A 25,964-nucleotide genomic window follows, 5' to 3' on the forward strand; every position below is an offset into this window, starting at 1 on the left:
CGAGCACGCCAAAATGGACGTGAGAGTATATCTCCGTAATGCTTTGAGGGATTTCGATGAAACTTGGTACGTGTCATAACCATTAGGCCCTGAGGTTAGCTGCAGCATTTCGGAACAACACTGCCTATTATGTTTGAAAACATGCTTTTTCGAATTCCTCCTAGGCCGTTTGTCCGATTTGCACAAAAATTGGCCTGCATCATCTAGATGCATGTACGACAAAAAGTTATTCACAGAATTCCATTTTCGAATGGCGCTTCAACAAATTTGATGAACACACAAAATGTAACTTGAGGCTGTATATCCACTATGCTTTGAGGGATTGTGACGAAACTTGGTACATGTCATCATCATATAATTTTTTTATTTTTTTATTTTATTTTTCAGGGTGGTGTGTGTAATTGAGATAAATATAACAATAAATTTAAAAAGTTGTTTAAACTTAACAGTGTATCCCATGTATAAAATTGCAGGGGTTTTCCTCCCAAATGAACTGAAAAAATATATTATAATTATATATATATATATATATATATATATATATATATATATATATATATATATATATATATATATATATATACACACACACACACACACACACACACACACACACACACACACACACTTACACAAATTACACATTCCTTGAGTAAATGCTCCTGCAAATGATTTATGATATATAATTCACAGTAGTTAGTATCCAAATTTAGGATCATTCATTTATCAAATGAAGTCCAAAGTGTGCATTTATTTTTGCCAAACTATTTCTTTAATGTCTCTCTGAGAATGGCTTGTATAGTTATCTTACTGTAAATTTATCATACAAAAATTTGTCATACAGGGTTTCTGTGATTTAATGAGGTCAAATGCATTGATGGTATCTCCAGCATGAGATCTAATCATTCCTTATCTTGCACAACTATATACAGTTGCAAACAAAATTATTTAACCCCCAGTGCAACAAAATTTACAGAATTTCAGCTGTTTGCAATGAACAAATCAAACAAAAGTAATGTTCAACACAATGAATTCTTCAAGTGGTTTCCCCAAATTCAACTGAAAATACAACTTATAATGACTTCTTCAGTTTCAAAATTATTCAACCCCCTGAATGAAATTCCTCACAACAGCACAAATATGCAGAACAGGTTTTGTCTCAAGCACACTTGATGCAACTAATTAAGGGCTTCATTAGTTGCACTGGGTGTGCTTGAGCTGGAACACATGAAATACCTGAACTGACTAGGGATAGAAAATTCATGAAATACCTGGAAGTGGCAGAAAAAGTAAGCTGTAAATGGCTGCAAGCAAATTTCTGAGAAGGGAGGTTGTGGAAAAACCCTCAAGTGACTGTAAAAGACCTGCAGCAAGACATGGTGGCAACAGACACTGAAGTTTCAGTGAGCACAGTATGGTGTGTACTAAAGAAGGTTTCCATGCCAGAACTCCAAGACGTTCACAACTACTGACCCAAAAGCACAAGAAAATTCGGCCCAAAATCATATAAATAAGCCACAGAAGTTTTGGGATTCTGTTCTGTGGAGAGATGAAACAAAACTGGAACTTTTCGGGATGATGGACCAGCGGTATGTCTGGAGGAAGAAGAATGAAGAAAGAATGCTCTGTCCAGTCAAGCATGGTCGTGGCTCGGTGATGCTCTGGGGCTGCTTTGCATCCTGCATCCTCCAGCAATGGAAACCTGCAGCATGTGGAAGGCAAGATAGATTCATTGAAGTATCAGGAAATCCTGGGAGGAAATGTCATCCTGTCTGTGAGGAAGCTGAAGTTTGGGCGTCATTGGACTTTCCAACAGGACAATGATCCCATGTGTACCTCAAATTCCACAAAGGCTTGGTTGCAGAAGAAGTCCTGGAAGATTCTACAGGGCCATCTTAGTCACCTGAATTTAACCCCATAAAAAATCTTTGGTGGGATTAGAAGAAGGCGGTTACAGCACGCAAACCCATGACTATTACTGAACTGGAGGCCATTGATCATGAGGAATGGGCTAAGATTCCTCAGGAACACTGCCAGAAGCAGTATTCGCAGCAGTTCATAACAGCAAAGGGTGCTCTACTAAGTATTAAAGGTGCTTGCCATTTGGGGTTGAATAATTTTGAAACTGGTGGTCATTATAAGTTGCATTTTCAGTTGAATTTGGGGAAACCACATGAATCATTCGTTGTGTTAAAGTATTTCAATTGCAAATAACAAAATGAAGATATATACATGTAAACTGACGTATGAAACAAAACATTATGTATATATAAAAATAAATAAACCATGAAGCAAATAATAGAATAGAAATGTATAATTTTACACAAAAATGCCATATTTCATCTTGACTAAAAGACTGTTAATATTAATGCACTAGTTCTAATATCTTTTTGTTTTTATAGTAACAGCACATATGCATGGACTTGTGCTGTGAACACTCCACATAATTTAATAATAAACAGATGTGTTGTTTAAGAAAGTAAAACGTATAATAGTTGATATGGTTACTTTTGTTTTTCTTAGAAGACATTTATTTAACATTTTATGGAAAGATGCTCTGAGTCTTCAGGATTTTCCACATCAGGGGGTGGCAGTACATGGTGGCCAAGGGTGGCATCGGCACCCACTGAAATCCGGTTGGCCACAGCAGGTGTCCTACGATTGGTTTGTTTTTATGCCAGCCATTTTCTAACCATTTCTGGTGAAATGAACGATTCATAGAATTTCAGTGCTCAAATCTGGCAACAGTCATTTACATTGGATTGAGTGTGCAATTTTATTGAGTGGACGTTTACAAAAAAAACCCAAAAAGCGTGGAGTACAAAACTCATGGGTGCAACCTGGCCTGGGCATTCGGGGATGTAGCCCGTAAGATTTGTTCTTCAGCCCCAAACAATTTTCCACCTGGAGTGGACTCAAACATAACTGAACATCAGTAAAATAAGACAGCAGTGTTGTAATTGTGTATCTTCAGTGAACGGAATGTTGTATTTTATCTTCAGTGAACGGAGGCGAGACCAATCAGACAGGGTTTACAGATAAATACGTGGAAATACTCATGTCTTACTAGCTGACAGCTCTCATTTCTGCTAAACGCTAGCTCACACAGTCAGACAGTAATGGAAAAATGGATATACACCTTTTTTTTTTTTTTTTTTTTAGCAGTAAAGTGGTTGAAAGTGAAACACTAACATCCTCTCATGCAGAGCTGGAAAACAAGCTATGCAAATGTCTGTATAAGTTCCAAGTTCAACATGATATGAACATGAGCAGAGCATAAGGACAGATAACGTAATTTGCATGACACTATAGTAGCTAAACCCATACAGTGATAGCTTAGTTGTGCCTTCCCTTGGCTAGCAACAACAAACTAGCCTAATCTCATGTTAGATAGCCCAAAAGTTTGATAGCCCAATTAGTCTGGTTGTCCTGCAAACAGTGATAACACCCAAGGCAAGTTTCATGATAAGCAATTAGCCGTCATATGCAAGAAAGAAATGCATGGAAACATTGGTATGGTATGCTTTTAAAAGTTTTTTGATGGAGAAGAATCTGGGCTCAGCCACAGATGATTAACATTCCAGCTAACTCCTGTAGGTAGACCTCTGTGTGTGGTTTAATATGTAAAAGATAATGCACATGATCACCTGGTCACTATTGCATAATCAACCCCGACAGGGTGATTCACAGTGTCTTGTATCACCCAGAATAAGTTTATTTTGCGATAATAACTGGCCGACTGTACATCTAATTATATGTTTATGCATTAAATAAGTACATATGTGAACATAAAATATTACAAGTTTAAATTGTTTCATAATCGTACCTGTATATTATCTTAAAGATGAGAGACAATATTACAGTGATCTTAATACTGATGTCCTGTGAGGTCATTTTCACTACAAGTGATAACAGAGTTTGTATGAAACAAGAGAGAGCGAGTCCGCGGTGTGATATGAGAGACATGAAAGTAGCATTTGAACTGTTACAGTCCTAAAACTTTAATTCTGTGTAACTCTCAACTTTTATTTTGTATTGAAATCTGAAAGAAATTGTGAATGAAATACTGTATGATGTCATGGCCAAATCATGGAAATGGTTAACTTCAGTGTGGCCTTCTGAGTTTTTAAAGTTGTTTGTCAGTACCAGTAATAGTATGACTTCGTGGTGAGTTGCAGCCTTTAGGTCCGAGTCAAAACAAGCATGTCTACTGACATGAGGATGATGACAGTATTTTCATTTGAGTAAAATATCTCAAAATATATATAAAATATATTTACGTCATTGAATTATGTTGAATAGGCCCTAAACAATGTAAGCATAAGCCTGAAAATGACTGTTAGGATCAGTGATGGCTATTACTAACTAGTGTTAGAAATTTTAGTGTTAAAAAGCAAGGAAAGAAATAAACAGTGGCACAGAAATTTTACTTTATGGATATACATGGGGAAAACAATATGGTGGCTTAACAACGTACTATAAATTTTACCATATTTTTTCATTTTTTTCAAGTCATTTTCGTCACTTGTGGCCACCTTCTTTTGAGGCCCCAGCCTTGTATATGGTTTCTGATAGTATGTATGTTTAAAAATGGATCAAAGTAAATTGGGAAACAAAGATATCTTAATAACTAGGCTCCTTGAAGCCAGAAATGAGCATCAGATTCAAATAGGAAGTCTAACCAGGCATTAACAAAGAAAACAGGCTACATTAGTTAAATATAGGCAGTTAATGTTAGCAAGTTAGCGAAACTTACCTCAGCATGCATTTTCAAGTCAAATCCAGAGTTTTCAGCAATCTGCAAGAAAATTAGCAAAATAAGAATACATGCAAATTCGGTTTCGAAATGATCGACACCTGATAACTCATATTTGGTGAAGCCTTTTCTCGAGAGAATAATAGCACGGAGGTTGTTTCCTGTAATGTCTCACTGGGGAAACTTTTAGAGGATCTTGGTCTCTTTGGACTGCAGCATGACTCCAATTGCAATTCTTTTGTGAAGTTTAAACACTTTTTCTTTTGGGTTGCTCTCAGGAACGTCTTTCTTTTTTGTTCTTTCTCCTAAACAGTGTGTTCATCAGCCCAACTCATGGCACATTTTCAGTTGAGCAGATGACACCTTGCCAGTTTGAAGTAAAATAAAATTTTAACTGATTTAGTTTTTTTTATGGAAACTGCACCTGCGAACATTATTAAATCTTTGTAAGTTTGCTGGTCATATGTATAATTAACGATACATTACGAAACTCATAATGTATTAATCAGAAATAAAATATCCTGTAAATATCCAATATTCAGCATTAGCTAGAATTTGACTTGCTGCTTAGTCAATTAAGTTACCTAATGGAATCGAAACTAGTGTAACTAGGCATTAGCAGATAAAACAGGCTAACTTAGTTACATATGATAGCAAGTTAATGTTAGCAAGTTAGTGAAACTTACCACAACATGCATTTTCAACTTGGATGCTTTCTAGGGAGGCAAAGGAGGTGCCTCATTTCAAATAAGTAGAATACTCAACCATTTTAATGAGGTTCCAAACTCCACACTGAAGTTCAGTAGCTTAATAATATTCATACGCATATGGATAACCATAGCAATGACTACATTGTCTACCATGAGAAGATCACTGCAGATTTTTCTACATTGATGAACTTAACTGGATGCTTAACTGAAATAATTGGTTTGTACCAGATGTATCAGGACTCCAGCCTTCCAAACAGTTCCACTCTCAACTCTTCAGTCCACAGAACATTCTCCCAAAAGGTCTGAGGATCATCAAGGTGTATTTTAGCAAAATTCAGATGAGCGTTAAAGTTCTTCTGGGTTAGCAGTGGTTTTCACCTCACCACACTTACATGGATGTCATTTTTGCCCAGTGTCTTTCTGATAGTGGAGTCATGAACAGTGACCTTGATGAAAGAGAGGCCTGTAAGTCCTTTTGATGTTGTCCTTGGCTCTTTTGTGACTTCCTGGATGAGTCGTTGCTGTGCTCTTGGAGGAATTTTGGAAGGTCAGACACTTCTGGGAAGGTTCACTACTGTGCTGAGTTTTTCCATTTGGAGATAATGGCTCTCACTGGGGTTCTTTGGAGTCCCTTAGCCTTTGTAAATAGCTTTGTGACCCTTCCCAGACTGATGTATTTCAGTCACCTTCTTCCTCATCATTTCTGGAATTTCTTTCAATTTTGCCATGGTGTGTTACTGAGTAAGACCTTTAACCAACTTCATGCTGTTGAAAAAGCTCTTGAATTTGATTGAACAGGGTTTGCAGTAATCAGGCCTGGTTGTGCCTAGTCCAGCTGAACCTCATTATGAATGCAGTTTCATACAGTAGATTTGGGGAATTAGTAACTATGGGGTCAAATGCATTTTCATACAGGCCAAGTTGGTATTGGATAACTTTTTCTTCAATAAATAATATTATCATTTAAAACCTGTATTTTGTGTTTACTCTGTGCCAGCTTCCATCATCCCTAGACAAGGCAGTCTAGCTGGCAGGGCCAAAGCTGTTCAACTTCCACAAAGTATCCTAGGGAAGGCGAGGCCCTCCTTTCTCCCTCCCCCTTCCTCACCCCTTGTGTTTGGCTCTTCTTACCTGTGGGTTGGTGACTCCAAGGTCACAGGTGTATAAGTAAGGCCTGGGCTGGTGTGCTCGTGTTGCAGGGAGTCTGGGCATTTCCAGTACCAGTGCTACATGATGGAAGTTGATGGCGATGTTCCGGATTCCTGACATGCCATAGGCCACCCCTAATCGAGCTGGAACATACCGTATACCAGTGAGTGTGCAATGGGGTTTATACCATGCATTGATGGATTCCAGCTGTAACCAGACCTCAATCCACCAAAGCTTGGTTCAAGATGAGGCATTGGGAAATGCATGTTCACAAATATTTGCGGGTTTGTTTAGCAACAGGAGTTGGGCGGTGGGTGTATGTGGACAGGAGGCATGGTTGAGCACCGATATATGAATAGAGGGCGGAGCCAGGGAAAGTGAGTGGTAACGATTAGACATCTGTGAGGAATTTGACTAACGACGGTTCTCTGTTTCAGTGATCAGGGGGGCTCAGGAGAGAAAGAGAGAGCTGAGCAGCACAGAGCCATGTGTGTGTCTTTATAAGTTAAATAATTTTGTTGAAAAGTGGCAGAGAAATTGAAAGAAAATAAAGAGCCCTTTATCTCATTGTCATTTCCGTACCACCAATTCCTTCTCTCCACCACACTATTCGCACTAACTCCTACTCAAGCTTTATGATTTGCAGCTGTAGTCTGTGTGTGCCTCCTGGTGTTATACAAATTAACACACACACACACACACACACACCTGAGTGTATAACATATGACTCTAAAATCCCCTTAGCACTCAAATTGTGAAGCTAAACCAGTCATTTAAAACTAAAATTCTCCTGTTCAAAGAAAAAAATGAGTCACACAAACATTACGCAGCTTATTCTTAGAAAGTTAGTTTCTCGACTATAAAGTGGGAAGTCTTGTCAAGAGTTTAACATTGCACCCTTGTTTTTGTGTCAGCGCATTCATATAGCTGTTCAAGATAAGGAATGAGAAGATGTCATGCTGGAGATACCATCAATGCGTTCAACCTCATAAAATCACAGAAAACTCTGTATGATAAACTTCTGTATGATAACCATCTGTAGGATACACGTCTGTATAATAAACGTCTGTATGATAAGTTTACTGAAAGATAACGATACAAGCCAATATCAAGGGTGATGATACAGCTGAAAATATTGTCAGAGAGACATTAAAGAAATAGTTTAGCAAAAATAAAATGCACACATTGCACGACATTTGTGAAACTTGATATGAACTACTGTGAATTATTCAAACAATCATTTGCATGGGCATTTACTCAAGAAATGTGGTATTTGTAAACAAAACAACAACAATAATAATAATAATAATAATAATAATAATAATAATAATTGTTATCATCATCATCATCATCATTATTATTATTATTATTATTATTATTATTATTATTATTATTATTATTAATGGAGGAAAAAACCCTGCAATTTTATACATGGGTTACAATGTTAAGATTAAACAACTTTTTATAAATTTTTTAACTTTTTACACATTTCTGTTTATATTTATTTCAATTACACACTACACACTGTAAAAAAAAATACTAATGCAAATAATAAAATGAAGATGTGTACATGCCAACTAACATATTTTTAAAAAATACATATATAAATAAATTGAAAAAACCGTGAAGCAATTAATATAATGTAAATTTTACACAAAAATCCCAAATTTCATCTTGCATGAGGGAGTTAACGTTTGCATCAAGCCGTGTATTTTTTAAAAAACAAAAACAAAAGTGGTTTAGGATTTATTTGACATTTCGCACACCGGGCTGTTTTGTAGACATCATGTCGTGAACTCGGCAAAGTTACCACAATTTTTACCTCGGTTCTTGACTAAAAGACTCATAATAGTAATGTGTATGTTTTACTATGTTATTGCTTTATAGTAACAGCACATACACAGGGACTTGTATTGCGAACACTCCAGATAATTTAAGACTAATAATAAACAGATTTAAAAAAAAAAAAAAAAAAAAAAAAAAAAACTTGTTTAACAAAGTAAAACATACAGTATAATTGTTAATATGATGATATTTGTTTCCCCCTAGGAGACATTTATTTAACATTTATGGACGGTGTGTCAGAGTCTTTGGGAGTCTTCACATGAGGCTAATATACTAGCCGTATTCAGGGAAGCTACTTTGCCGTTGTACCTTATCAAGCTACTCATGATTTAAAGTAGCTACGCTACAAAGAAGTATCTAACGAAAGGGAATCAACTGCAACGATTTCATTTTAAGATAAGATAAGATAATACTTTATTAATCCCCAGATGGAGAAATTAGGGACATTTTAGCGTAAAATGATAAATATCGGTAGTAACGGAAGCTTATAGTGAGTAGATTAGCATCATGCAAACTTCTGACAGTGTGCATGTTTAAAAAGTCAATTGGGAAGTTAATATCCTAATATCTAGGCTCCTTGAAGCCAGAATTGATCATCAGACTCATATAAGAAGTGTAACTTTCTAAACTAAATGATAATACAGTTCCAATATGATTTGTATATTTGATTGAATACAGAAAACTTCAGCATGTCATACATATATTATACGTAAAGTTTTTGTATAACAGTACAGTCGGTCTGGAGTGTGTTAATCTGCTTATACCCCAGCAAATTGCAATACAAATTGTTTTAATGAACGTTTCATTTATTAATGCACGGTGGTTTAACGGTTTATAGTTAGATATAACTCAGAAATTCTCAAAAATGAAAATCAAAAAGTTTTTTTTGTAAATACAATACAATACAATGCAGATTTCAACTGCTTTAAAAACATCCAGTGAACTAAGCGAGAGAAACAAATATTTTAGAATAACCTACGCAGGAAGAAAGGAAGACACGATAAGAGGAACCAAAAGTCAGCCAAAAGTCAGTGAAGTGTGGGCGTGCACTTGTCTGACCCTGTAATCATGTCAAATAGTCTAGACCAGACAAACGTCTTACAGATACTGACCTCTGTATATGTAAAACAAAAATACCCACAGTACTGATTTATTTTACGAACATAGTCTAACTAAAATATTAAGTATTCCACTCATTCATTAAATGATTACAATTATATTTCGCCTATTTATGCAGTGCCTTACTCAATAATAAATATAATTTCAATAATGCTGGATTGTTATCTGCACCATTGTAACAGCGGACCCTGGCTTGCTTCACAGAATCTTTTGACAAATTAAAGGAAATGTCCACTATCTTGAATATTCAAGATTCCACATTAGAATTTTAAGCACGTTCGCGATGTTGTGATATGGTGATATGGTGCTGTTCACTCCTTTGTACAGAAGGTCAGATATTTTTTCAGCTCGAGTTCATGCCGTCATTAAATCAAAAGGAGGATGTAACAAAAAAACAGGCATCGATGCAATTTAAAAGGCATCGATTGAAATTAATCGAGGCACCAAAACAGGACAGGTGTGTATACAAAATAAAATCATTCATATTTTTAAAAACTGATGTGGAAATAGGTTAATGAGGTGATTTGCCTGTGAATTCATTCCTGAATTAACCGTAGGCCCAGAAGTTGGCGACATATCGATCAGAGGCTACTAAATTAAATCGTATCTTGTTGTATTGTATCATATCGTAGAAAATATCGAATTGTTGCCTTCATGAATCAAAATTGTAGCACATTTTTTCACATCATCTTGTAGCAGATTCATCTAATGGCATCATCAAAAATCTAATTGCTGCTTTTTTTTACGAATGCGTTTATGTTTGTTTGCTTTTTACTGTGAGCACTTTGTCGTTTCTTTTTTAATTTATTTTATAATTTTTTTGACTGTACAAGTGACCTTGGTTTTGAGAAAGGCACGACATAAATGAAGCATTTTCACTAGTGGTACGCCGCTACATTCACTGGAAGATGACGAGCTCCCCCTGCTGAGTCTTTCTCCTTTTAAGACCACTTCCTCCTCAGCTTTATTACGAGGAGCTTTATTATAAGGAGTTTGTCATTGCTATCTTCGCTTGCCTGTGAATCTGCTTTGAGAAAGTCAGTGCTGTAAAAAAAGAAAGTTCTATTAAACATCAATTCTATCCTACTGTACACGATGGTCAGTTGAGACTTGTAGCGCTGGGATCAAGGTATAAACCCAATGCTCTGCCTGTTTTGTGTTTTTTCTTTTTTCTGTGCACAGTTATGCACGTATAAGGTTGTACATCGAGTACTGCACACCTGTACACATACAGAAAGGCATCAAGTTGCACTGAGAAGGCAAAATAGAATTGAGAGCCTCCTGAGAATTCAGATTAGTAAAGTTAGCTGTGGGTGCATGCAAAGAAGTGCACACACACACACACACACACACACACACACACACACACACACACACACACACACACAATGCCCACACAGACTTGTGGTATCTCCACATTTCACACCTGAACAAAGATGAGGGTTGTGAAAGATTTTTTTATCACACTATTAGACAAACAAGTCCTCGCCGCACGCAAACACTCAATGTTTTAATTCATTGGGTGGACATGGAGATAATCTCTACATAAAATCTTATAAACTCTTGTTAGACGGTGGTTTAAAATTGTTTTGTTTTTTTACTGATTTAAAACAAATTTCAAATGTGCTTGTTGTAAACAAACAATACAATGCGTTAAAACAATTCTGTACATTTAAAAAATAATAATAATTATATGTCATTTTGTTCATTTTTTATTTGTTTAAGAATGACGTGTAATAGACAGGAACGAAATACAATTCTTACAACAATGAAAAACTATTCATTTACATTTACATCTCTGAGACAAAGCCCTTAGCTTAAAAACACTAAGTAAACAAAAATGTTTTTGTACCTTTAACCATTTCGGAGGTTTCACCACAACTTTAGATCATCAGTCTTGTGTGTGTGTGTGTGTGTGTGTTGTGGCATTCAAAAAAGATTAACAACTTCCCTGAAGTCTTGAAACTCGTAGCATGAGGTGCGACGTGTCACAGTGCAGCTGTGGTTGATGCTGTATACTAAGATATAATAATCAACAATCAACAATCTCACAAGGTTCCTTTGCTAACCAATTGCATTCTGCTGTTAAACGAGTAACAGGGATGAATTTGTCTAACAGCACTGTCCCTTCAAAAGGGACCTCATCACTGAAAATAAAGAAAACCAATCGAGACACTGTTCTTCCTATGCTTTTCAAGAAACTCGACTGATGCAACATTGTGTGACTCGTGAAAGATTTCATATGCACGAATGCATTCTGGGAACAAGGCCGAGTGAACCCTGAAGTATTTTAAAGCTTATATTATATGTATATATATATATATATATATATATATATATATATATATATATATATATATATATATATATATATATATATATATATATATATATATATTAAGCATTTACCTTTATTTTACAGAGATATTTATGAATGTAACAGCGGTGAGACACAAACGGAAGTTCCACAGCATGACTCATTTAAGACTCACCACTACACATGTGGGATAAATTTAGAACTTGTAAAGGTCCGTTAGTTTGATGCGATAGTGTAGTAGAATGATTATACAGTAGAATCATTCATAGACCTACAAACCTTTGGATTTGAGTTGGAGATCTGAAGAACAGCACACTCGATTCTAATTGTGAGGGTTTTAAAAATATATTTTTAAGACTTAAAAAAAAAAAAAAACTGACTGCAATATGCATGAACTACAGTATACATAAATGTTTACGGTTAAGAACATTTAGTGCTCTACATCAATTCATCAATTAAAAACAAACTATATATATTACACATACATACCATACATACACAATGTAATATATATATATATATATATATATATATATATATATATATATATATATATATATATATATATATATATATATATATATATATATAAAATTTTGTTTTTTCCATTGCAAATTAAGTGCATTTTGAGAACAGACTCTGTGTCTTTGTTACCCCCGCACTTTCCCATGAGCTGCAGATAAGATCAAATGTGTGTTATTTTCAGGCCTTATCTTCAGATCTGCAGATGTAGTGGCAGCAAGCGTGCAGATTTCACACCTTTTACGTCTCCTTACTCATCTTGGGCAGGTTGCTAAAGTCATGAAGGTGCATCAAAAAGAAGAGATTTGAAAGGTGCACCAAAAACACCTAGCGTTAAATCAAGTCTTAGTGTTAGATAAAGTGCTCATTTAAGTTAAGACTGTAGCTGTTAATTCACTTCCTGGAAAGCTTTCGAATAAAACCCTTAGAACGTTCGTGAAGTTTGTTGCCCATCCTGTAATTTAAAAAGAAAGAAATAAATGTTGACGAGTAAAATTCTCTTAAAAATCTCAATCTTGGCTTAGAGTAATTTACAGTAGCTGCTTGAACAATGTGCGCTCACCTTTATTAAAGCACTCGTATAAAGTCACATTAGAATCGGACAAAAGTGTGTAAATGTACTAAAACATGATAAAAAACTGCTGCTGACTGTGTGTACATATATGCAAAACTAATTAATTCAAGTGTTTATATAGGCACTTGAAAGACTGTGATGTTTATGATATACTGACTGTCTAGAAACAGTGCCAGCCAATCATAGTTTTTTCTGTATTTTGGTAAATTAGAGCAACAGCACCCTCTCGTGGAACATTTTAGCATCATATGACAACTTACAAGAAGAAAAGAAATCTGCCATATTATCTTTTAATCTATTAATCTATCTCCATCCATCTTCTATACCGCTTAATCCTTTTCAGGGTCACGGGGAAACCTGGAGCCTATCCCAGGGAGCATCGGGCACAAGGCGGGGTACAATCCATCGCAGGGCACACAATCACATACACATTCACACACTACGGACACTTTAGACATGCTAATCAGCCTACCACGCATGTCTTTGGACTGGGGGAGGAAACCGGAGTAAAGTGGAGGAAACCCCAGCAGCACGGGGAGAACATGCAAACTCCGCACACAGAGGGCTACGGTGGGAATCGAAACCACAACCCTGGAGGTGTGAGGCGAACCACTACGCCACAGTGCACCCCTATTAATCTATCTATTAATTAATATTTCCATTCATTAATTGTGTGGTGATCCGGAAAAAATCCGTCAGCTGTCTCAATTCTGGAGACCAGCCAAAAATGATGGGAAAATTTTGTCAAGTTTTGACCAAGAGTTGTTCTGCTAGTAATACACTACCATCTCTAGTTCAAGTAAAGATACTTTACCAAAACAACAGGGAAATGTTTTTCATTTAGTCTAGTTTCTAACCACTTGCAGTCTGCCTGTGAACATGTTTAGCGGTAGAAAGAGTCATTCCGAAGGTCTAAAGCTGGTGAAAACCTTGCGAGAAATAACACAAAACAGAAGTGACTAAATCTTCAGTGATTATTTTCACACCAATGTTAGCATGAACAGAAATCGAAAAAACGAGAGACGTTGAAATGATGAGACCGTGACTGATGCGCACGATGCTGATAATCAGAGTGAGAACTTCTTTCCCATTGTAAATAAACATTCTACTAAATGTGCCAGGAAAGTTGTTTATCTATAAGTAGATTAGGTGATACATGTAGAGGTAGGTGGGGAGTGTCTATACCGATCAGCCATAACATTAAAACCAGGTGAAGTGAATAACATTGATCATCTCGTTACACTGGAACCTGTCAAGGGGTCCGATTTATTAGGCAACAAGTGAACAGTCAGTTCTTGAAGGTGGAAGCAGGAAAAATGGGCACGTAAGGATCTGAACGACTTTCACAAGGGCCAAACTGCAGTAGTTAAACGACTGGGGAACTTTCAGTGGGAATGTGAGCATCACAACTGGACCATGGAGCAATCTATGAAGTGACCTGATCTGAATAATCACATTTAATTTTACATCATGTTGACCATCGGGTACATGTATGTCTCTTACCTGGGGATGAGATGTCACCTGGGTGCAAGATGGCGGAGGAAGTCTGATCTTCTGCTTGGGAAACCTTGGGTCCTGGCATGCATGTGGATGTTACTTTGACATGTACCTTACTTTGGTATCTACCTAAACATTGTTACAGACCAAGTACTCCCCTTCATGGCAACGGTATTCCTAATGTCAGTGGCCACATTCCGCAGGACAATACGCCCTGCCATACTGCAAAAACTGTTCAGGAATGGTTTGAGGAACATGACAAAGAGTTAAAGGTGGTGACTTGGCCTCCAGATTTCCCAGATCTCAATCCAAGTATCTGTGGGATGTGCTGGACAAACAAGTCTGATCCATCCAGGCCCCACCTCGTAACTTAGAATTTTTACAAGACTTAAAGGATCTGATGCTAACGTCTTTGTGCCAGAGATTTGTGGAGCTCGTTGGGCCAGAGCTGTTTTGGCACAAGGGGGACCGACACAATATAAGGCAGGTGGTTTTAATATATATACGCACCTATTCAGAATTTTCTATATTTCTGCATAAATATCCTGAAAGTAGATAAAGAGAACCCAATTAAACAAATGAGACTAAAATATTATACTTGGTCATTTATTTATTAAGGAAAGTGATCCAATATTACATATCTGTGAGTGGCAAAAGTATGTGAACCTCTAGGATTAGCAGTTTATTTGAAGGTGAAGTTAGAGTCAGGTGTTTTCAATCAATTGGAAGACAATCAGGCATGACTGAGCACCCTGTTTTATTTAAAGAACAGAGATCTATCAAAGTTCAGATATTAGTGGAAAAGTATCATGGCACAAACAATGGAGATTTCTGACCTAAGAAGAAAAAAAAAAAGAGTTGTTGATGCTCATCAGGCTTGACAAAACCATCTCTAAAGAGTTTGGATTCCACCAATCCACAGACAGATTGTGTACAAATTGTGGAAATTCAAGACCATTGCTACCCTCCTCAGGAGTGGAGACCAACAAAGATCACTCTAAGAGCAAGACGTGTAATAGTCCATGAAGTCAGAAAAGAACTCTGGGTAACTTCTAAGCAACTACATCTTACATTGGTTAATGTTAATATTCATGAGTCCACCATCAGGAGAACACTGAACAACAATGGTGTGCATGGCAGGGTTGCAATGAGAAAGCCACTGCTCTCCAAAATGAACGTTGCTGCCCTTCTGCAGTTTGCTAAAGATCATGTGGACAAACCAAAACGCTATTATAAAAATGTTTTGTGGACAGATGAGACCAAAATAGACATTTCTGGTTTAAATGAGAAGCGTTGTGTTTGGAGAAAGGAAAATACTGCATTCCAGCATAAGAACCTCATCAAATCTGTGAAACATGGTGGTGGTAGTATCATGGTTTGGGCCTGTTTTACTGCATCTGGTCCAGGACTGATTGCCATCATTGATCATTTTCTAATAGAAAATGTCACGACATCTGACCATGAATCTGAAGAGAAAGTGGTTCATGCAGCAAGACAACACGAGTCATTCTACCAAAAAAATGGTCAAATAAGAATAAAGTTAATGTTTTGGAATGGTCAAGTCAAAGTCCTGACCTTAATCGAGTAGAAGTGTTGTGGAAGAACCTGAAGCAAACAGAAACCCACCGACATCCCAGAGTTGAAGCTGTTCTGTACTGAGGAACGGGCTAAAATTCCTCCAAGCCGATGTACAGGACTGATCGACACTTCACAGAAATGTTTAGTTGCAGTTATTGCTGCACAAAGGGCTCTCACCAGTTACTGAAAGCAAACGTTCATATACTTTTTCCACTCGCAGATTTGATGTTAAAAAAAGCTAATATCACCTTGCAAAAGTTTGCCACAGGCCTCCCACTTAATTAACTTTACGTCTCAACCTACTCTGTGACTCACACCGATAATCTCTCTACCACCTGGACCGGCGTGAATGAGAGATTATGTATGCCAGTGATTAAACTAAACAGCCAATCGAAGGTCATGGTCAGAATTCAAATTCTTGTGGATGAGATAGCATAGTAAAAGATTTAGCTAATATTATAATACAACTAAAGAAATTGCTAATAGATATTCATGTACTGTAATGAGTTACGTTAACAAGCGAAGCTAGTCAGTTGACGTTACATAAATATACCTAACAAACGTCAGTATCTCACGTTGCTTGGTAGCTAAACATAGTTAGGCTGTATACAAACATAACGTCTTTTTCTGATGGAAAAAGAAAAAAACGGTGGCCGAAAAGCTTCTTCTGTGCGGCTTTTCTCACAACTGTCCCTTACAGAAATAGTCCGCCCCCACCCATGGTTACAGAAAAACAAAACCAAACTTGAACATGTGAAGTGTTTTCACAGGCTGCCACAGAAGTAACTAAAGGAAATGAAACTAAACTAATGGAAACTCAAAGTTCTCAAAGTACATAAAAAGCCAAAGTTTAAAGTGGAAAGCAACCTGAATAATACGTTTTACAGAAACATGCTAGCTAGAGGTCCACATTAGCCATTTCCATTACACTACAACGTTCTGGAGTTTTGCCCTGGTGATTGTTGCTAATACTCATTAACACTCTTGGTCACATACAACTCAAATGACCCTTAAGACAAAAAAACAGGAGACCAAAATTACCAATAAAATGTTTTATGTGTTTAATCTCAATAAAATATGTACAGCACAGAATGTGCAAAGGTATGGTTTCTGTACAAAGAAATTTACACACAAACGTGAGAGCCAAAAGCATTCGAAATGGAATTTTAACCGCATGTATAAAATACGACGTAGCTACATGGGTCTTTATGGTTTTTTTTGAATCTGTACAGCTATACATGACAATGAAATAAATTAGAACAAAGCAAAACAACAAAAAACTGACCTTGTGTTTCACCCATGCATACTGACACGGCATAAAATTCAATCAAATCACGACAAACCCGACTAAACAACAGGAGGAACTTAACAACATTAAAACAACTAGAAGTAAGAGATTAGCCCTGATGGGGTTTACAGTCTTGAAGTAGAAAGACAGACATCGTTTTACCCATGCAAATATACATCTTTAGATCTTTTAGAAAGGACAAATATTAAAACACTCAGAGAATGCGTTGCAATGATTGTAAGACGTAGCACTATTTCAACTATCTTAGCAATTGAAAAAAAAAACCCACAACAAGACAATAAATAAAGATTAACCTACATAAACGCCTGCATTGTCACTGTTGTTGTTTTTTTTTAAAAAAAAAAAAATCATTACTTTGAAACCATGTGTAGGTGCGTAAAAGGTTAACTTTGGTATAAGGTTAATAAGAAGTCAAAACATTAAAAAAAAAAAAAAAAAAAGAAGTGCGACATATATCCAAACAACTTAGCTTCCACAAAATAATACTGAACACAGGGAACTTAGCAAGAAAGAGCCACAATCACATCCGAGATTAATTTATAGTGGCTTATACAAATACTCAACAGCAGGTTTAACACCACTTATCAGAAATAGCTACAAAAATCCCAAACATTGCACATAGACAGTCCCAACAAAAATATGAGTGCAGGTTTACGCGATTTTCCTGTGTATCTGGTAAGTCGAACCTGTGCTTCAGCCAATGCAAAAGCATCCGAAATCAAATACATCACTGCATTTCTAAAAAACAAAACAAAACAAATAAATAAATTAAACAAAATGAACACTGCCTGCCTTGTCGATTTCTCTTCATAAACTGAAGGTGCATGCCAACTGTGTTACGCAACTAAAAAGCAGCCTGCTTGCTAGGCTAGCTACAGTAACAAGTTAATTAGTTCAAATAAAAGGTAAACCACACAAAACACATTAAGTATGTTTATTTTGGAATATCTGTGATGTACTTTAGCGACTTCTTGGTTAACAATCTCAGAAAATAATCCGATAACGGTCAGCTCTTACAAAAGAGCTTCCTTTCTCACCATCTTTCAATGTCATGTTAATGAGAAATCCAACGTAGAAGACGTGAAGGCAGCAAAAGGAGTCAAAACTTCCAGAACGCAACGCAGCTACACGACAGTGTCTCGGCTCGGCTAGTTCGCAACGTGTGAGATGATCAGTGTGACAGTGTTAACGGCATGAACGTTTAAGCTTTGGAAGCTGATCTGTTTGACCAGAGTGTAAAGATGAAGAGGCGAGAGATCTTGACAAACTAAAGGTCTAAAGCAAGCGAAGACAAACTCAAACCCAGCACTATCATCAGGTAGTCAAACGGGCATTGTGGGTAATGTAGAAAACCATTTAATGAAATAAAAATAGACCATGAAAAGTTAAACAAACAAAATATTTCATTCGAAAATAAATCCTGGACGGCATCAATGATGACTTTAAGTATAAAGATTAATGTGCAAGTCGTTCGGGGTGGAATTTTTCCTTCAAGATGGCGGTTGGGATTCAAACAGTGTGAAATGGTGAGAAATTATCGACGAGGCGTGTTAAAATAATATTGAAACATCCAACGTGAACTGGTGCGGCTACAGTTTCTTTATTTCCAATGGACAAAATAGAAGCGTAAAAAAAAATGTACGGATTTTTTCCTCTTACTTGAAGTATTTCCCCCCAAAAAAAAAAAACTTGTTCAATGCGCTTTATGATTCCATAGCTACAACAATTCCAAGAAGAAAGGGAAGTTGATGCTTAACCAGTTCTACTTCTCTCGCTTATATTATATATATATATATATATATATATATATATATATATATATATATATATATATATATATATATATATATATATATATACACATACATATATAAAATGATTTTTATTTTATTTTTTTACTCCAAAACTTCTTACTCCTTTACTGTGCTTTTATACATATTTTATACAAAATGCTTTCCTGAATACAGCTATACAGTACTGCAACAACCTGATTCAAAATACTGCCAAAAACAAAAGGCTTGCCCTTTACTGGCTCGTAGAAGAAAACTCTCAAAAAAACAAACAAACAAAAAAAAGTCTTGTTTGTGCTTCTGTGCATTCTCTGTACAAACAGGATATGATAATGAGGCTCATGAGATTTGGATTTATTTCCAAATTCAGCGTCTTAGGCTTTTCAACAGTTGGGAAGCGGTTGTTCGGGTAAATTCAGCATCTTAGGGTTTTCAAGGGTTGGGAAGCAGTTGTTCGGGTTTTGTCAGCAACAGCAGCAGCAGCAGCAGCAGTGTACAATCAACATGCCACATTACTGTGGAATGTGGCTTTAAAAAAGAGGACGAGATTCCAGTTGGGTTTTTTATTTATAAATTTTTCTGTAAGATTTTCGCTCACATTCTTCCTTTGGAGCGTTCACGAGTCCCCAAAATGTCAGAAGTCTCCAATCTCAAGGAACCGCAGGGATCGACTCGGCACTTCCCAGGATAGTTTTGCAGAGGATGAGGTATTTGCTGGACATCCGGGTTCCTCCATGCTCCCTCCGTCTTCCAAACTCCCTCTCAGCTGCCTGAGGAATCCAGTTCCTTCTTCTGGAACTTTTCACCAGGTATTATGTGCTTAACATCATGAAAAAACATGAGACAGGGACTTCCGATGGATGAGGTGATTGCTAGGGCTTAATCGATGGCTCACTCAGACCGAGGGCTCAGAGTTACAGGTTGAGTCTTGCTCCTTTGTTTCCTCCACCCTCAAGGGTCCTTCCGGACTCCAGGCTTTCTTCTTGCTCTAGGCTCCCTCATACCTGCCCGAGGAATCCATTTTCATTACACCAGTACGCCGCTGTATAGAAGAGAATCATTTTTTGGGGAGAACCCTCCGTGCTCGGTCATGCCTTACCCAACAGCCGGCTTCTTAAAAATGCCCTCAGGTTATCCATCGGCCTCATGTCACTCTGGTGCTTGCGCCTCTCAATGAAGGCCACAAGTCGTGCTGTGTCAAGACGGACCAAACCCGAGGCAGCTCGGGGACGGAGCCATGGCTCGCCCTGCAAGCAGGCCTGAGCCGAGGGTCGCCTGGCTGCTTCGGAGTGTAATAGCAAACACACAAAATCGCGCGCTGCTCTGCTCACACCTCCAAAATAGTCTCCGGGGAAGCTGAAGTCCAGACGGCAGATGTTGACGCACGTCTCCTCGGCGCTCTCATCTAAGAATGGGGAGGCGCCGCTGAGTAACACGTATGCCAGAACACCCACGCTCCAGAGATCTGACATTAAAGACACTGGCTCTCCCAGGACCACTTCAGGTGCACTGAACTCAGGGCTGCCCACCAGAGGGTGGATGTAGGGGGAAGAGGATAGGAGCATGGCATCGCCAAAATCAGTCAGCTTGACAACAGAATGAGCAGATGCCTGCTCCACCACTATGTTCTCAGGCTGTGAAAGAAAGAACAGATCAGATATTCTTCCACTGTATTATGCCACAAGGCCTGCACAGTCTATTCATTGTTAGTTGCTATTGCAACACGGCAAAGGCACTGGACTTCTAGGCTACTAGAAGTCTCAAATCTCTAGGCTCAAATCTCATCACCATCAAACCATCACTATTGAGCTTTTGACTCTCAACTGATAAGTTGTACAGTATCCCCCTCTCAGCTGCAAGCTGCTATGGATAAAACTGTCAACCAAATGATGTCAATGTAAAAACTGATATCCCAGAGGTCTGTGGTAACTTTTTAGCAGGTGTGTTTTTAGTCTGTTGAGAAGTATTCACCCCCCACCCCACCCCCTTGAACTTTTCCACAGTATGTAGTGCTCTGAGAATCTGTTATAAATCTGGGATTTCACAAATAAATAAAGTGTCAAGAATTTTCCTCATTAAGGTTGAATTGGTGTGAATCTGAGGTGTCAACAGAAAACATTGGACCCTTCTATCTTAGCTAGGAACGCCCCTAATTGCATGTTCATATTAAGGCAAAAGGGCAAAAAGGGAAGTGTGTTCCTAGCCATGTGACCCTTCTATATAAATGTGGCCTTTACCTTCAGGTCGAGATGAGCTATTCTGCAGGTATGTAGGTAATGTAAAGCTTCTAATATGTCCCGCAGGTAGAGAGCCACCTTCTCCTCAGTCAGGTTCCCCCAGCTCACAATGTAGTCCAGGAGACGGCCCTGATCAGCCCTGCAAAACCATAAACATATTCTTATAAACATCCTGTAATCAGTCTGAATATCCTGTTTGCTCAACATTTCACCCAGAATGTTACTAAATGTTTACTGCCTTTCGACATTTTTGGCCTCATACTGATTCTCTTCTTCCCTGATTGTGTACACCTGTTGTTTGTTTCCCCTGTCTGGTGATTTAGACCGTCTGTCTCTCTGTGTTGCCTGAAATTTATGGCCGTTGCCTTTTCTCACTCCTTGTATTTTTTGGTTATACACATTTTTTTTGTGGTTTTACATTTTACAATTTTTAAGCTTAGACTGTTTGTCTTGGTTCTGTATGATGAATTATATACCATACAGCTCAGGTAACAATAGCAGGTTTTGGTCACAAAGAGACTTAACAAATGCTCCCATCAATCCTGATGTATAGTACCGTGTGGAAGAATTTTTAAGTATTACAGAATGCACCAAGATTCAATTTACCTTCAAAGTCTATTAGTACAAGTAAATCTAAATTTACACTCATTTCTTGCCTTCGTCTGACCACTGTGGCTTTCCACACTGTTCCACACAAGTTCCAAGATTCAAATGGTTACCGAATCTATCGCATTACTGGGGAAACGAACGATTTGGGCAGCTTACATTTCCAGCACGAGCACGTAGCTGGTGTTGGTCTCGAACGTATCGAGCAGGCCCACCACGTTGGGATGCTGCAGGCAGCGAAGCACATTCAGCTCCCTCATCACCTGCTCACGACGCATAAGCTTCTTGTTCACCAGCTTTGCTACCACTGAGCGCCGTGAACCTTGCTGCTCGCACCACTTAGCCACGGAGAACCTGCCTCTGTAGAGACACCAGTTAGAAGATGGTAACAAAATAATTCACATTTTTACAAGCTCTTACAACACTACAGAGGACTCCATCTTTCAAATGAGCATAACAAGATATGTTTTCCTTTTTGCCTTAATATGAATATGCAATTAGGGGCGTTCCTAGCCAGAAGTGCAAAATGCAGAGCAATGCAAATATATTAATTTAGCACCTGCAATGCCATCTACTGCAGCCTGGAAATCACTCGAAGTGTGCAAATTAGTTTGACCAAAGGGCAGGTATTAAATTTGCCAAAGTACATTTCCGCCAGTGGAAGACAAATTTAATATCGTCCTCTAGTTTTATACAGTCATGCCTCGTATGTTAAAAAAAAAAAAAAAAAAAGTTTTCCATTTACACATATGTGGCTTGTGACTAGACCATAGAAACCTGGCATGTGATGTGGTGAGGTTTCATTTAAGACTCTTTGTGTCTTGAGTTTCTTAGAGATCCTAACTCATCTGAACAAACGACACAAGCAAAAAGCTTTATTTAAATATCGGTTTCTAGAAATACTTTGCACTTGTCATTATTCGCGTCAGTTATTCTTTTTAAATCATTCGCAACACCCTCACGGTCTGCATGCAACTGATCCCTTTGCATAAGCAAATCAGCACTCTTTATGGGGGATCTTTTAGGTAAACCACGGCCTCGGACATGTGCGCATGTGACAAAAGGGAGCTTCGACTCACCTCCCGAGCTCCATCACTTCAGTGTAGAGCGACTCAAAATTCTCCTTCCAGACGATTCCATCACCGTAGGTACCTGTGCAAAGCAGCAAAGTCATTAGGCATGGCCGAGTCCCAACACTGCTACTGCTTAACCCTCTTTGGTCCAACCTTTATGCTTGGACTGTATTTTGCTTTCCCTGAAAGCAAAAAAAAAAAAATGATTTGACTTCTAGAAGAAATATACTCTATATACCTGTATACTCATAGATAGAAATGTTTTTAACTTTTAAATATTACAGCTTAAAAACAATGTATGTCGGAAGTTCACAAACCTAACTAACTAAATAAATGAAAAAAACAGTGGCAGGGACATTTTCTGTTTTTTTTTTTTTTTTTAAAGATGAAACATGAACTCGAATTAATGAGTCATTTCATGCATTTCAACAAAAAGATCTTTTCTTTTTTTGTTCCTGCGCTTCCTCTGTGGTTGAAAAGATGTGCTGTAAGCGGAAGTGTGGCTCTTTAGGTTTTCCATTACTTAAAAGTCAAAAAGCGGTGTGAAAACCATCTGGTAATTTGTTTATTTATTTTGATAACGTCCTGTTTAACAGCGGGTTAGACACTTTTACAACATTTGCTTATGCTTTTGTGAGAATGAATCCCCCTGCCCCCGCCCCCCCGCCCCCCCGCTAGTGGTTTATTCCAGAATGATCCACAGCGCACGAGGGCTCACTGAATGGTTTGATAAGGATATACAGTCCCCAGTTTAGCACTGGAGCATTACTGAGTCTTTGAGGCAAACTTCCTCAGTGTCAGTGTCTGACCACTGCTCTGAACTGGAGATTTCTGATTGGTCGACAAGTCCTAATGTTTCACACTTCTGCCTATGTAAGTGTTTAACGAGGAAACACTTTGCTGTTATGGGAAAATGACTGGGTAGTGGTCTGACTTGAAGCATAGTTACTGTTACCATGCCAAAGATTATTATCTTCCAGCAACAGCATGTTGTGAAGTGGGTGTTTTTTTCACCCCACAAATACCACAACAAATTGTCAGTGCTAGCATTTTCCATCTCCAGCTTCTCTTTTTTATCTCTCTGTCTTAAAGTAAAAAAAAAATGCAACTTGTCCGAGAAACCACAAAGTCCTCCATCCTGACGTTACAGTTGTCCTGAGTTACGGTCATCAACACTAACGAAGATTTAACACTGGAGATTCTGAAAGGGTGCGAAAACTTTTAGCAGCCATTTAAAAACGCAACCATGGTAATGCGCAGGCCAAAACTCAACACATAAAACTTTTCTCATAATGTTGTTACGGTTACCATGGATACACGCTACACAATGGCACACACACACCTTGAACTCCGAGGCAGGCGGACGAAGTGACTGTCGCGACATCGTTGGCGGCGGTGCAGGTGTAGGTCCCGCTGTCCTCTACAGTAACGGGTGAAATGCACAGGGTCACCTCGCCCGTCTCACTGTGAGGACACACACAGAAAGGGGAACTGAAAAGAAATATATCAAAATAACATCATGTGAACAAACGAATTTACTGCAGAGATGTTCTGAGGCCGAGTGATTCACACAGTTTGGTGTAAAGGAATTTATCTTCTACAGTCTGGCAAAATGCAGACACAGCAGTGAGTTGTGGTAACTTTCCAACCAAAGTCTTGCTGCTATGTCTGTAGAGTAGGGAAGTAAGTCAATGCTTGCACTGTGTTGTAATACGAATAGAAATCACACTATATATTTATTGTTCTATTTTTTTGAAAGCTTGACAGAAAGAGCATCTATTTGGCACTAGATCCCATTGAACCAGGGATCACGCGAGACACAACGCGGCTGACTATGAAGCTCGAAGGACAAACACAGAAAAGGTTTATTGACAAAAAAAATGTACAGCGGTCCTTTCCAACTGTCAGTGCTGTTCCGGTTTAAATCCACCTACAAGTTTGTTTAGATTTTGGGAAGTAGAACCTACATACAGGTTAGAAAATATTGCAGGTAGGTACTGCCTGAGATTAAGATTTAACCAAAAAAAATTTTTTTTAAATAATGCACACCACTATTTGAGACCAGTTATTAACTGTTCTCTGGAGACATCTTATGGTGAAGGTGTGTAATTGCAAGACGTTTACATGTACATTTATGGCAACTTGCAGACGCCCTTATCCAGAGCGACTTACATTTATATCTCGTTTATACATCTGAGCAGTTGAGGGTTAAGGGCCTTGCTCAAGGGCACAAACAGTGGCAGCTTGCGGTGCGAACGTTCCAATCAGTAGCCCAACGTCTTAACCACTGAGCTACCTCTGCCCAAGACAAGACATAAATACTTTTATACCAAATAATTTTTTAAATTAATTTCTTGTCAAAGAATTATAGCTACTTAAGTGTCTGCGTGTGTACCTGTGCGTCAGTGTGTATCGTCCTCCTTCGCTCAGTGTGCTCAGATCTGGTCCTCGCCAGGAGACCGAGGCTCGCGGCTGACCTCCGACCTTACAGCGCAAGGTCACGCTATCTCCGCTCTCGCACGCCACGTCGCTCAGCGGCACCAGAAACTCTGGCGGAACTGAGACACAAGACCCAAAACACTGCAGTTCAGCTCTCATCATCTCCTTAATAATAATAATAATAATAATAATAATAATAATAATAATAATAACAACAACAGGCACACAATTTTTTTAACATTTTTATGAGACCTACCATCGTAGATATAGTTCGGATTTAGAAGCTGAAAGAGAAAAAAATAAATTATCATCTGTATGTAAGACTTATTTTAACATCCCACCCTGTCAACAACTTGATGTCTTCACTCGACGTCTTCACAAAACGTGTAATATGGAGAAAAACCTAAATGTCCAACAGCACCTGAAATCCTGTACTAATGTGG

General features: G+C 38.0%; 1 protein-coding gene across 4 annotated transcripts in view; it reads right to left on the reverse strand.

Annotated features, from left to right (window-relative positions):
- Positions 1 to 19,245: 19,245 nt before the first annotated feature.
- Positions 19,246 to 25,964, reverse strand: part of triob (trio Rho guanine nucleotide exchange factor b) — a 132,211-nt gene continuing 125,492 nt past the window's right edge. For 3 of the 4 annotated variants that reach the window (XM_053679489.1, XM_053679483.1, XM_053679486.1), the window contains 7 exons: positions 25,778 to 25,805; positions 25,478 to 25,640; positions 24,425 to 24,546; positions 23,089 to 23,161; positions 22,169 to 22,369; positions 21,404 to 21,542; positions 19,246 to 20,800 (listed from right to left, as the gene is read on the reverse strand). In XM_053679489.1, the coding sequence (XP_053535464.1) occupies positions 20,255 to 20,800; positions 21,404 to 21,542; positions 22,169 to 22,369; positions 23,089 to 23,161; positions 24,425 to 24,546; positions 25,478 to 25,640; positions 25,778 to 25,805 (1,272 nt within the window). In that variant the 3' untranslated portion in view covers positions 19,246 to 20,254. Of the gene's footprint in view, positions 20,801 to 21,403; positions 21,543 to 22,168; positions 22,370 to 23,088; positions 23,162 to 24,424; positions 24,547 to 24,571; positions 25,381 to 25,477; positions 25,641 to 25,777; positions 25,806 to 25,964 lie in introns of those variants that run through there. The other variant, XM_053679490.1, reaches the window with a different exon arrangement.

Source organism: Ictalurus punctatus, chromosome 1 (genome assembly GCF_001660625.3).
Source record: "Ictalurus punctatus breed USDA103 chromosome 1, Coco_2.0, whole genome shotgun sequence".
Taxonomy (NCBI): domain Eukaryota; kingdom Metazoa; phylum Chordata; class Actinopteri; order Siluriformes; family Ictaluridae; genus Ictalurus; species Ictalurus punctatus.